This window comes from Phyllostomus hastatus, unplaced genomic scaffold (assembly GCF_019186645.2).
Source record: "Phyllostomus hastatus isolate PE091 unplaced genomic scaffold, TTU_PhHast_1.1 phas_contig_137, whole genome shotgun sequence".
Lineage (NCBI taxonomy): Eukaryota > Metazoa > Chordata > Mammalia > Chiroptera > Phyllostomidae > Phyllostomus > Phyllostomus hastatus.
This window is the reverse complement of record NW_025333583.1, coordinates 13936836-13950674: the sequence shown is the minus strand read 5'-3', so window position 1 is coordinate 13950674 and position 13839 is coordinate 13936836. Positions and strand designations below refer to the sequence as shown.

General features: G+C 34.5%; 1 protein-coding gene across 6 annotated transcripts in view; it reads right to left on the bottom strand.

Moving 5' to 3' along the window:
* ERBB4 (erb-b2 receptor tyrosine kinase 4) overlaps positions 1–13839 on the bottom strand; it is a 969394-nt gene that overhangs the window by 224146 nt on the left and 731409 nt on the right. For 2 of the 6 annotated variants that reach the window (XM_045852658.1, XM_045852676.1), the window contains exons 16-17: positions 9757–9801; positions 9562–9636 (exon numbers count right to left, since the gene is read on the bottom strand). In XM_045852658.1, the coding sequence (XP_045708614.1) occupies positions 9562–9636; positions 9757–9801 (120 nt within the window). The remainder of the gene's footprint in view (positions 1–9561; positions 9637–9756; positions 9802–13839) is intronic. The other 4 variants (XM_045852684.1, XM_045852701.1, XM_045852669.1 and 1 more) reach the window with 2 other exon arrangements.

Sequence of the window (13839 nt, the reverse complement as noted above, 5' to 3'; positions counted from 1 at the left end):
TTCCCTTTTCATACTATGTCTTCAAAACCCATTATACTTTTACAATTACAATGCATCTCAATTTGTTTTAACCACATACCAAGTGCTCAGTTACCACCTGTGCCTAGAGGTCACCATATTGAACAGAGTGCGTTTAGGGAACTCTTGGGCAAAACTCACTCACTACACTGGTAAATAAATGGGAAGGCCATAAATTAGGTGTCAACATTGGGACAATCTGATCTTACTTATATCTGCAGGTTACTACTCACAAGGGGAACATTGAGCACCTGAAGTCAATGTATATATTGCAACCTTACCTTATAGTACATAAGTATATAGTTATATAAAACAGAGGGCCCCTGGTTTGGGTTCCAATACCTTATTGCATGATTCTGGTTCCTTTTTGAGGCAAGCAAGAAATACAGTATTTGATGATAGGCATGTTTCTCTCAGATTTAAAAGTGTATCTATGGCAAAGTTGCATGAGACACTGAAAACAATGAAGGCCTTTCCTTGCAGGACAAGACAAAATTAAAAAGGCACCATTAGAAAAGTTACATGCTAAAGTTTCCATGGTCAGTGTGGTAAGCACAATTCAAAGGTGGCCCCAAGAGTCAAGCCCTTGGATGGTTAAATTCTTCCCAACAACAAGGGAAGAAGGACCAAGGGAAAAAACCTAAACACCAGTTCTTATTTCTTTCCCAGAATATTTTTTTTCCCTGAAACCTTCTCAGATTTAGCTAAGGGCTCATTTCCTTGACATTCTTTAAAGAATTTATATGTATGTATATCAGGTGTACTGTATTAGCACATTTAATATGCACAATAAGGACTTGAAATAACTATCACCATCATCATTTAACAAATGAGGAAATCGGTAATAGGTTCAGGGTAATTAAGCAATTTACAAAAATTGCTTAGTATGTAGCAGAGCAAAGATCTGACCTCATACATATCTAGTTGACACTAAGTCTACATTCCTGCTTCCCGTGAAGAACTGTTAAGAGTTATTCCTATGATGCTCCTGCTTAAGTAACCATGGTAGACGTGTTAGGATTAATTTGAAGATGGACCCCAGGATTCCAGCCCCCAGTATAAACACATAGCCTCTCCCAGTTAGTCAAACACTAATGTAGGTGATGCTGTGAAAGAATTTTGCAGACATAATTAAGGTCCCCAATCACCCAACTTGAAGATAAGGGGGTCAATCGGGTGAACTTTATCTAATTACATGAGTCTTTAAACCTTTTTCTTGAGGTCAGAGAAATAAAAACTAAGAGTTTCAAAGAATGAGGAGGATTGGATCTAGTGCTGCTGTCTTTCAAGATAGAACAGGCTACAGGGTAAGACATGCATATGGCAAAGAGTAAGCAATGACATGGGAGCCACGGTTCTGCATCTGTGAGGTCCTAGATTCTGTCAACAACCCGAATGGACTTAGAGGACCTGGTGCTCCAAATGAGAACACAGCCCATTCAGCACTTTGATTTCAGCCTCATAAGATCTAAAGAGAAAGCCCAGTCCTGCTATACCCGTACTTTTATCTATAGAGCTGTGTTGTTTTTTTAGGCTGCTAAATGTATGGTAATTTATCACACTGTAATACAAAACATATAATGATTAAACATTACGGCTTAACACTAGTCATGCACAAATGTGCAGCTAGTCATGACCCTGAACCTATGCACCCAATGCATGTAACAATGTTTGAGAGAAGGGTTTGTTTTATCACTCAGATCAGCAGTGACCTCTGTAGGGTTAAGCATTTCCTTCACTTTACCTAGTTTGTTCTGTGTAGGTGTTTTTAACCCTTACCATATTAGTTATTGAACATATAATGCAGATCTATGCTAGTTTAAATTTCATAACAGCTTGTTGGAGGGCAAACTGTCATAGTTCTAGATGCTAATTCATTAATATCTTCAAATGAATCAGTTTACTTTAATACATTTACTATTTCATAATTCTTGTGCCTTCTTTTTCTATAACACATTGAAATCATACAAGCTAAGCACGCTTTTAAAGACTGGACACCAGGAGTGGGTGTAAAACCAAAGATACATGCTACAGGTGATGATCCTCAACGCTTTATAGCGTGTTAGTGCCAAGCCTTTCTGTCAATAGTATTTGGGTGCAGACTAGATGAGAAGAAATTACCTTAGGACTCAATAGTTTATTGATGATTTTGCATCAGATTTTTAGTAAAGGGCCAGGAAGGATGTTGTCTTTTACACACATACATAAATTGTTTAGCAAGTTTAATTCTTGTTCCTTCGGAAAGCACAGGTGAGTTTTCTTTATTAGGATTTATCTTGTTCATTTTGTCATATCTGCTACTTTTTACTTCCTCTGAACATTGTTGAAGCACCTCTATAGGTAGCATCCACAAATGTTTGCAAAGGGTTTGTAATTTTAGTTGGTTACAGTTTGTATGGCTCTTGGAAGTATATTTGTTAGGAATGAAATATTTTGAAAGGGAATTTAATATTTCCAATTTACTAAAACACTAATAAAAATCCTGAGTAATTCTAAATTATACTTCTAAATTATACTTTATAAAAATGCTAGAGGCTAAATCTTGGAATAGCACATGCAAAGTACTTTTAAAACTATAATATCTATCTAAAAAAAGCAAAGGTTTCAAAAATATCTTTCATTTTTTTTACTTTTAGTTTTAATAAAAGACATTGAATTGTCAATAAGGAATTTTAGTGATGCCTAAGATGTTTCAAGATAACAAAGCGTAAGCAGTCTTGACATCTTTCCAGTACAGAAATTAGTAATTAGACAATACTATCACTTCATTGACACCTTTCCAGTACAGAAATTAATAATTAGACAATACTATCATTTCAATGACATCTTTCCAGTACAGAATTAATAATTAGACAATGCTATCATTTCAATACCATGGAATGATGTTCTGGGAAATAATTTTAAAGAGTATCTATAATGGCTCATTCAACTCTAGTTTATCAATATCAGTAACATTATCATCGGATTTTCTATTATAGTCCTAAAGGCAATGCTTTTAAAAATCTCTTTTGATTTTCAACTATAAGTATGATTTCTTTTAGTCATATTTTACAGCCAATGGGCTTGAGTATAATATTAATGTTTCTGGAGTCTCTAAAAACTTTAGTAAAAATGTGTGAGCATTCTGATATCATTATAAAGGACACTCACACAACCTTGTGCCACTAAATACTTTTGTTTGGAGTAACCATTTTAACTGTATGAATAGTAATTAACAACTGAGGTGAGCTGTTTTGATATTGCCTTATAATTCTTTGATTTTTTTTTTGTATTTTATGAGTACTTAAAGCATAGAACACAGCAGAGCTGAAAAAGAAGAAACTCACACTCTCCTTTACCTCCTCAAACTCTAATTCAAAAGTAAATTTAATATACAGAATGTGATGGATTGAGGATAGACATAATAAAACGCCTGTGTACTTTTATTTATTGGACTTAGGGATTATAACACAACTGCCACTCATCAAAGGTAACCATCAACTGGCAGTGGTGGCTATTGGATTTGAACATAAATTATGAACTAAGTTCCTTGGGGGCAAAACAAACAAAGGGAAAAGATTGTGCCGTTTGTGGAAGTGGTGCCAGGGACATCGCCTCATCTCTCTCATGTGTCACACACGGTCACACTGCTACAGATAAACTGTGATGTGACCTCTAGGTAATAACCACTCTACCACACAGGAAAAGTGTGACAAGGCATTAAAATGTGAGAGGAATAGAAAATGTTTCAAATACCTACCCGTATGAGATTTAGAGAGTTAAACTGAATCCAATTATCTATTTCATGTTGTGAAGCATCTATATTAATTGACTTGTAGCACATAGCCAAATAAGAATGCTTGAAAATATACCTAGTAGGTTTCATAATTTCTTTCACAAACTTAGAAAAATATTAGTTTATATTTTGGATTGCTGACAAAAAATCTTTTTATCAATAGAGACTTTGCTAAGACTAAAATTTAGGCTCTAATAAAATAAGAGACCAAGATTATAGAAAGCTTTGGATATATTTGACAAAGAAACTAAATTAGAACAGAATATAATACTTTGTTCTATTAGAATCTATGTAAAATAACATTGTGCAAGGGAAGTGAATAGCATTCAAAAGTAATTTTAAAAGCTTGCTGAACCTATTTCTTCATAAGATTCTTGATGAAAAAGGAAGAATATCAAAGAGAAATTCTATTTTTAAGGCGTGTAATGCAGAAAAGGAAAGCATGGGGGTGTTCTAAAATGTCAAGCATTGTTTTCATTATAAATAATATATTCCAGAAGGCTATAGGTAAAAAAAGTAATTCTATTCTACACTATCCAATCTTCCTGGAAGAAATTCCAGCAGCAGCCTGTAAAGGTAACCTATGTGGCAAACCAACTCACAAACTGCAGGCTTGGGAAAGAATAACACTGATTAGAAAATGAAAGTCAATCAAGATTGGAAACATTTGACCTGTTTTCATTTAAATCTTCAATCCTTTTTCTTGCTGGTTTAAGAAACAGAATACAGTATAAAGGGGCAGTAGGAAGTATGGGCTGTAAATGTTTCAAAATGGCCACATTGACCTGCTCAATGAAATTTCCTGTGACTAAAAGTAAATGGGGCATTTGGATCATCTCCCAGTGACAAACAGGGTTCAGGAAAGTTAAAGCTATCATTTTTCATCATGCCTTGTCCTGATATGTAAGATCCACTTCAACTAATTAAGACAAAAGTTTTAAAGAAACTATCATGGGTTAATAAAAAGATAAATGACTTGAAATATTACTTGATTAGTCCCCCTGCTTTTAATTGAATGTATACCTATCCCATTTCAGAGTGGTAAACATTTACTGCAATATTAAGGACCCAAAAAAGGAGATGCTTGTTACTTTCACTTTTCACCCAAACTGCCTGTGTCAAAATTCCCTATGGTCATGACCGCACTTCCAGAGTCCGAGCTAAATCATTCACATAACTCCCGAACTACCTTATGAATGAATTGTCTCTTATAAGTCAATTCTGACAAGTCAATTCAGTTGAAGAACATTGCTTTAAATTTAAGGGCAGACGATGTTTTGTTGAGTTGTATAACTGAAATCTGTATGGTTTTATGAACAAATATCATCCCAATAAATCCAGTGCTGGGACTATACTCTAAGAATCCTGAAACACCAATTCAAAAGAACCTATATGCCCCAATGTTCACAGCAGCACAATTTACAATAGAAAAGTATTGGAAGCCACCTAAGTGCCCATCAGTAAATGAGTGGATCAAAAAACTGTGGTACATTTACCCAATGAAATGCTATGCAGCAGAAAGAAAGAGGGAGCTCTTACCCTTTGCAACAGCATGAATGCATCTGCAGAGCATTACACTAAATGAAATAAGCCAGGCAGTAAAAGACAAATACCATTTTATCTCATCTATAAGTGGAACCTAATCAACAAAACAAGCTAGCAAAATATAACCAGAGACATTAAAATTAAGAGCAAACTGACAGTAACCAGAGAGGGGAGGTGGGGGGGGATAATGGGAGAAAATGAGGAAGGGCTGTCCAGGAACATGTATAAATGACACATGGACAAAGCCAAAGGGGAGTAGGATAGAGGGTGGGAGGTGGTGGTGAGTGGGGTTGGGGGAGTGGTCGAGGGAAAATGGAGACTAGTGTACTTGAACAACAATAAAAAATTATAACTAACAAAATAAATAAAAATAAAGCTTTTAAAAACTAAAAAATACATAAAAAAGAAAAAAAGCTAAAATATGTTTTATGCTTAGATATGTATCTTCTATAAAAAATAAGAAATCTTAAAAAACAGATATTAATTAAATATATCTAGAGACTTTAAAAGGAACAGTTAACTACCTACAACAAATTCTTTGAAATCATATTTAAAAGTGCCATACAAAATTTAAATGCTTAAAACTCCAGAAACATAATGTCAATTCTGTAGTCACTAAACTATTGAATTAGTGCCATACTGATATATAAAAGCTAATAGAACACAACCTCATAAAATGTTTCGAAAACTTGATTTTTTCCAGTATTTCAACTAGAGACTTAACTACCAGCAGTGCACAGGTACTAGATGATGGTGCCTGTGCATTATCTCAGTTAATCCTCACACCAATCTTAGAAGGCATAAGAATTCCCATTTAAAAAGTACCATTATCATCTCATTTTACAGGTAAGAAACATGCTAGAGCCAATACTTGAAGCCAGACTTTCATATTCAAAACCCCCTGCTCTTTATCTGTATGAAGGTGATTTTTCACTAGAATGATAGGCTGAACTGTACTATCTATACTCTGTTACTGGACATGGCTACCTATTTTTGGCAAAACTAACCTGAATTATGTGCATTAATCTGAGACTATAGGGAATGCCCTGAAACTCCAGCCAGTAACAGGATTGAAAATTCCCAAATCACTTTTGTTTACATGTTGGAAATATTATATCTATAATAAGATATTATGGACAAAAAATACAGCTGTGTAATAAATCTTACCAAAAGTCAAATTTATGATTTGATCATAAATTCCTAACAGGGCAGGTCATGGTGGGTAGTCTTGCCTCATGCCTATAAAAGTTTTATCTTAACTTCAGCACACCCTGTCCATTATTCTTGGGCCTTAAAGGCCAGAGTAAACTTCTTTTTCAGACCCCCTGGAGGCTTAACCACCCTTTAGGAGACACGTAATCTTTTTAACTGTCTGTATCTTGCTTTCTCCCACCTACATGTCATCTTCCTTATGTCCCTTCCTTAATTCCAAATGTATAAATGAAACCTCAAAAACTTATTCTTCAGAGCATGTGAGGTCTTTCTACATGATACATCATCAGTTTGGCTTAAATAAAACTCAAATACATTCTTATAAAAATTCTCTACAGTGTTAATGTTTTGTATGTTGACAATACACTATGGTTTTGAGTTATATAACCTCAAGGTGGCATTAAAAAACACAGGTGATCTATCACTGTGATTGTAACCTTTTCTCTGTGTCTGTATATGCCTCTGCCTATGACCCTCTGCCATTGGTACAGTGGCTCTTATTTTGACAGTGATTCTCAGACTGAAGAAAGAAATGATTTCCATTTTTTCAAAGGACCCATCAGAGGGGTGTAGGTGCACATCAAAGCTCCCTGGGTGACTTTGAGTGACTGCCCCCTCCCCCCAGAGGTGTTTTCCTGTCCTCAACATTTAAAATCCTTGATATATAGAGAAATGATAAATAACACGCACCAAGTGATTTATCTGAGCCAGGCACTGTTGTATGGACTCATTCAATCTTCACAACCAATTTATGAACTATATTAACATTCCTATTTTACACATAAAGAAAGTGAGGCTCAGATAATTTAAGGAACTTACCCAAGGTCACACATCTAAAAATAGGAGAGCCTGGCTTTGATCTAGGAAAATCTAACTCCAAAGACAGCACATTTAATCATCATACTGTATTGCCTCTCACTCTTTGGTTGGAATGATCATTTTAAGAAATCACCAAAACAAATGTGAAAACAGCCCTCAAAGTCATAGTAAAGTGACTCAAGCAAAGATTCAATGAGGAAAATTATTTCATGAATATAGGTCCATTCTGATCTAAAGTGGACCTTGGCTTATAAAAATTCAATTCGGACCTCCCTCTCCCACTCTTTGTCTCTCTAATGTATGTTGATTTTTTTAAAGATTGTATTTATTTATTTTTAGAGAGGGAAGGGAGGGAGAAAGAGAGAGAGAGAGAAAAACATCAATGTGCAGTTGCTAGGGGCCATGGCCTGCAACCTAGGCATGTGCCCTGACTGGGAATCGAACCTGTGATGCTTTGGTTCTCAGCCCACGCTCAATCCACTGAGCTATGCCAGCCAAGGGAATGTTGATTTTTAAAAAATAATTTTGCCCTTGCTCTAAACAACTGTTACTAAGTAGTCTTGATTTTGCCCAAGTGCCAAAGTACCACTATTGTATAAATCATGTAACTCTACCATCTTCTTGCTTTTTAGAATTCAGTTTCTCTATTTATTTCATTAAAAATAACATCATTAATACATATCACTTATTTGATTACTTTAAAAACATTTAGAAGCAAAACACCGTACAAATCTAAAAACTAGGACTAAATTTAATGACATAAATGAATCTCATAAATGTAATATTTAATAAAAGAAGCCAGGTGCAAAGAAGACATACAATGATGCAATTTCTATAAAGTACAAAAACAGGGAAACTGATCCATGATGTTAATGTTTTGGACAGTGGATACCCTTGAGGTGGGACCCAAGGGGGTTTCTGGTTCTGATACTATTGTGTTGCTTCTTTATCTGCCTGATGTTTACACAAATACTGCCTTTGAAGAAATTCACTGAGAGTAACACTTATATTTTATGAACTTTTACACTGTTATATTTCAAAACAATGGTTTGCATTAAAAATATGTCATCCACAATTCTCATTTTTCTAATTGTAATTTAGCACAGCTTTTTCTCTTCTAAAATATATGATTAATGTTTTATTAACAAAGTTAAAAATATTTCTGCATAACACTGTAAAATTACTTTTTCTAAATATGAGTTTTAAGTCATAATTTATTAAGGTATACTTTATATACAGTAAAATTCATCCTTTTTAATGTACTGAACTATGACTTGTGATGAGCACATACATTTGTGCAACCATCACCATTATCGAGATAGAGAAATGTTGTATTATCCTCCTAGATTTCCTCATACCTTCTTGTAGTCAACCTTACACTTCCCTCCCCAGCCTTTGGGAACACTGGTTGATCTTCTGTCTGTACAGTTTTGCCTCTTTCAGAATGCCATATCAGTGGAATCATACAGTGTGCATTCTTTTAACTACAGATTCTTTCATTGAGCATGTTTTAAGATCTATCCCTGTTTGTTGTATGTCAGCAATTACTTCCTTTCTATTGCTGAGCAGTGTTACAATATATGGGTATACCGCAGTTAAAGAATCCTTGAGTAATTAATTTCTAGTTTTGGGTAATTTTGAATGAAGCCACTATATTCATTACATAGGTTTTTGTATGGATGCAATATATTTAATTTTTAGGTTTTAACTTGTACTTGTGCCTGCACAAAATATTTTCTATATTGCCTTTAGTCGATGGTAATTCTGTTACCTGGGCACATACCAACCAGTTCAAAATAATATAAAATCAGAAATTGAATCAAATAACAAATATTTTACAAAAATATATCAACTTTTGCAAATTTTTTCTTAAAATATTTCTTTTTGAAATCATCGACAGAATTAAGAATGATATATTCAATGAAAGTTCTAGCTAAAAAATTCAAAATTAGTTAATTTTCCTTAATTGTACAAAATTAAAAATAATGATATTAACTAATCTGGATTCCAGAGTCACAATCAATGAAGTGAGAAGAGGTAAGAAATGTGGCTTGAAAAAGTTAAGTGCTCAATGCCTCTTCCTATCTTCCCAATTTAACATATTACAAATTTCACCCAACCAGTTAGTACTTTTCATCCATGACCATTGGGAGAGGATTCGAGCGACAAAATGGAAACATGGTAGATGTTACCTAGCATGTTGTGGTAAAGTGGAATGGCCCGTCCAAGGATAGTAAATGCAGTCATGACTAGTGGGACCGCTACACCTGCAGGCAATTACAGAACAGAAAACATCATTCTCCATTCACAGTGACATGCACACTCATGCACCAGTGCTCACACATGGAGCCTCCAGGAAGAACATGGGAAGCAAGCACACCAAGTACCTATCCATCAGGCCGATGCAGTCTTCAATACTTGAGCCTATGCACCTGCAGAAGATGCAAATTTAAAAAATACAAGAGCAATTAGTCATTTAAAAAATCAATAAGAAATGTACCAGTTGTGACAAATTCTTAATTATAGTTATTAGACAATCTTGGAACACCATGAATTTAAAGGCAGTGAGAATATTATTGCTGGATGGATACCCAGAAATAAATTGCAAATACCACCCAAGTGGAATGCATAGAACCATATTCATGGAAAAGGATGTTTCACTCTATTTCTGTGGATAACTTCCAAACACATATTGCTCATTTGTAATACGTGCAGTTCATTTGCATTATTCATAATTATGTCTCGATGAAAAACTTATATTTCAATGGCTGTAATTGGTTTCATGCATACGATTTCCTTGAAAAGCTCTTATATTTAAGTAAAAAATAAAATCAATAAAAAAGGAAACATGAACTGTTTCATATAATATAATTACCTGATGCTTAACACTCTTTAAAGATTGATTTTGGCAGAAAGTGAGTTGGCATTCTTTAATGTTATTCTCATAGATGCTTTACATAATCACATTATGCCATTCCTTGGTTGTGACTGTCTTTAAAACACACTTATCTTTAAACATGAATTCATTTAAAAAGCAAATTAACTGGCTTCACCATCTTGCAGTTTGTCTTGACACTCTCTTTTAAAAGATCAGTGCCATAACAAGCAGACAAAAACAGCTTTTTAAACTGCCAAAATATTGAAGTTAGTTAATAACAAATAAATAAATCCTCTCCAAGGAAATGAATAAGTTCAGATCTAGGTAACTAAACAATCTACTGAGATTAACATTTAAGTAAAATAACGTAAGTACACAAAACTCTGATGTACACTCCCTAGAATTTCATTTGTAAGTATTCTAGAAATATTTTTTCCATCTTCCAATTTTCTTGGATTGCTTTCCTTTCCATTTTTCCCCATCAAAGACATAAAGCTCCAAAGCATTATCAAGATTCTTCCTACAGCTATGATTTATAGAACTGTCTAATTCTGCTGGTAATAAAAATGATTTTTCCAAACAAAATCTCTAAAACAGTAAAAGAAGGTGAAGTTAAAATCACTATATAATGAATAAAATATGTATCATATATAAGGCCAGCCTGCCCATTATATATTTAAATAACTAAACACTGGTGAGCTAATATAATTATGCCTAATAATGATTAAGTCATTATTTTCCTGCATCAAGAATATAACATTCATACCAGGTGAAAAATGGGAATTGTTTTGAGGATTGGTTTGATAGGTCCAGAAAACTTTTAATGTACAGATATATGACAAATACATTGTGTACAAAGTTTAAAAAAATTAGCAAGTAAATAACTAGAGCATGTAATTTTGAATTGATATCATAATCCCTAAATACAATTATTTTCTAAAATGAGAAAATTAAGTACTAAAAACATTTCCAAATTGTCTTGCATGTTTTTCTTTGAATTCTATTCTGAAGAATTGATTTTTTCTAGGTTTCTATTATATCTTCCTCAAATTCTTTTATAACCTATGATTAGTTTATAATCTGTGTTTTTATAATAACCTTTGAAAAATAAAAATTTTTGAAAGTGAAATTAACCCTCAGGAGAAAGTGTGAATAACAGACCATTCAGTTCGTTCATTAAAAAACAAAAACAAAAACCTGTTTTGCATCATGCCCACTCAGTGTTCTTACTATTCTAGGAGCTGGAGGCAAAAAAAAAGATGAATTAGACATTTGTCTGTTTTTTATGAGCTCAGAACACAATGAAGGAGCCAGATGTGGTAACAGGGATAGGGAAAGGAAGCTAGAGCATGAGACAGGCGCCAGAATTTGAAGACTTCACTTAGACACATACTTAATAAAACCACCAGGGGGTTTCAAAGAAGTAGAGAAATTGTTGGCTTTGTGTTTTACGTAGATCTCTATGTGGAGGCTGGGCAGCTGGTATCCAGAAAGACTTGTTTGGAAAAATTGTTTTAGTCTATTCAAGAAATGATGGACTAAACTAGGAAAATGGTACAAAGGCAAAGAGATGATGGATTCAAGAAATATCTTGGCAAGTATGGGGGGAAAAAGAGGGAAGTCGATGGCTGGTTTGATAATGAAAGTGGAAGGAAGAGTTAAGAATGACTCATATTCCTACCTTTGAGAACAGTGAAACCATTAGTGAGAGAAGGCAAGAAGAGTACCATCATTCCCTTGGCTGTGCTGGGGCAGAAGGAATGGCTAATTTCAGTTTTGTGCATCTATAGCTTAGTGCTGTTCCACAAACCAGCAAGAAATGTTCCTCAGCAGCTGGAAAATGAGTCTGTGGCTGGAGGGTGCGGGTGGGGGCAGAAGGCACGGTGTGATCATCAGTTTTGAAATAACATAGGAAACAATTAAAATCATGTAAGTGGATAAAATGGCTGAAGAAGAATCTATAAAGTGAGAAAACAGAGACTGAGACTGAGACCCAAGAAACTCCAATAACTAGTCAGTGAAAGGGTGTAAGATGAGCTCATGTCAGAAGCATGGGGAAATATAATGGAGTATAGTGAATTAATTACAGCATCCTTGAAGCCCAATCAGAAGGGGACTTCAGGAAGGACGGTGATCATCAGTGTGGGATGCAAAGAGAGGCCTAGTAAAATAAGAACTACCGAGAGTATTTCAGGTGTGATGGTCAAGCTCACTAGAAATTATACTGTGAACTACGGCAAACCGAAGACAGAGGCAATCGAAAAGGAGAGGGAGGGAGAGAGGGGGCAGGATGTGTGTTCCAGAAAGTTGGTTGAGAAGACTGGGTAGGATATTTGAGATTTGAACATGTTTGTGCACTAAAGATGAATGAAGCAATGAAAGATGAAGAAGAATAAGGGTATGGTTGAAGGGGTGCTATCCTTTGTGAGGACAAGTCAGTACTTTAAGATGCATATTCTAGTTCAACTCTGTTCTTTACATAAGCAACTAATGAGCACCTATAATTTATATTGATTCAGCAAGACCACAGAATAATGAAAATATTAAACTTTTGTAGAGTCAAAATCTAAAATGAGAGATTGAATAAAGATACAGAATAATATAACTTTCAAAAAATTCAGTATTCCAAACTAGAAAATTTCTAGAAGGGGCAGAAAGAGAAACTATAATATATCCATGTAACAGTATAAAAATATCCAGAATTTCAAATATTGAGCTGCTTAATATTTGTCACTGCTTATCAATTTATAAGCATCTTGATGTACCCATATAACTAATGTGGTAGAGATATTTTGACAAAATCCCCAAATTTTGAAATGAAAATAGAAAAATATTTAAAAGTTTCAATTGAAGTAGTGTAGACATTAATTCCACAAGCAATACTTCTCTCTTTTTCTCCATCAGTGGAAATTATTTCACTGATAAAATAATAAAAAAGGATTGATAAAATAGATTAAGACAGAGGAAATTTCATAATATAAACTCATGATTTTAACGTTAACAAGAATGTTTAATAAAGTTTTTAAAAGAGGCCTCATGAAAAACACACATCTCCTAGCCCACCTCTAAAACCCAACATTAAATTGACATCTATCATGGACTCAGTTGGTGGTAGTAAGGAAACTGCTCTTTCCTTATGGTCATGTAATTACATAGCAAATTCAGTTAACGAGTCCTCTTTAAAGATTTCTACTTTAAAGATTGAAAACACAAAGCTCATTCCTAAATATTAAATTCTTGCTCACCCTCTCCAAATGTGGGCAAGTGTCTCTAATGGAAGGCTACAAACGGTAAGACTAGAAGTTCATGGGACTGACACGTCCTAGTGGCTCAGAGCTGTGCCCTGCCCACTTCTGAACTTGGCTGCCACCAGGTACGAGGCACAGTAGGTGTTTACATGAGAAAAGGCTGCTAAAATAAAAGTCTTTGAGTCAAGAAAAAAAAAGAGACAACACTGCTTTTTCTTTCCCTTTAGGCATATTAGTGAAAAAGCTCCTGTTAGGTGCTAAATGGGTAATCTGTTTTAAAGGTATCTAAAGAACTTATTAGAGCCAATATACATAATGCGCTTTTAGAGTAGCAAAAGTGCTCT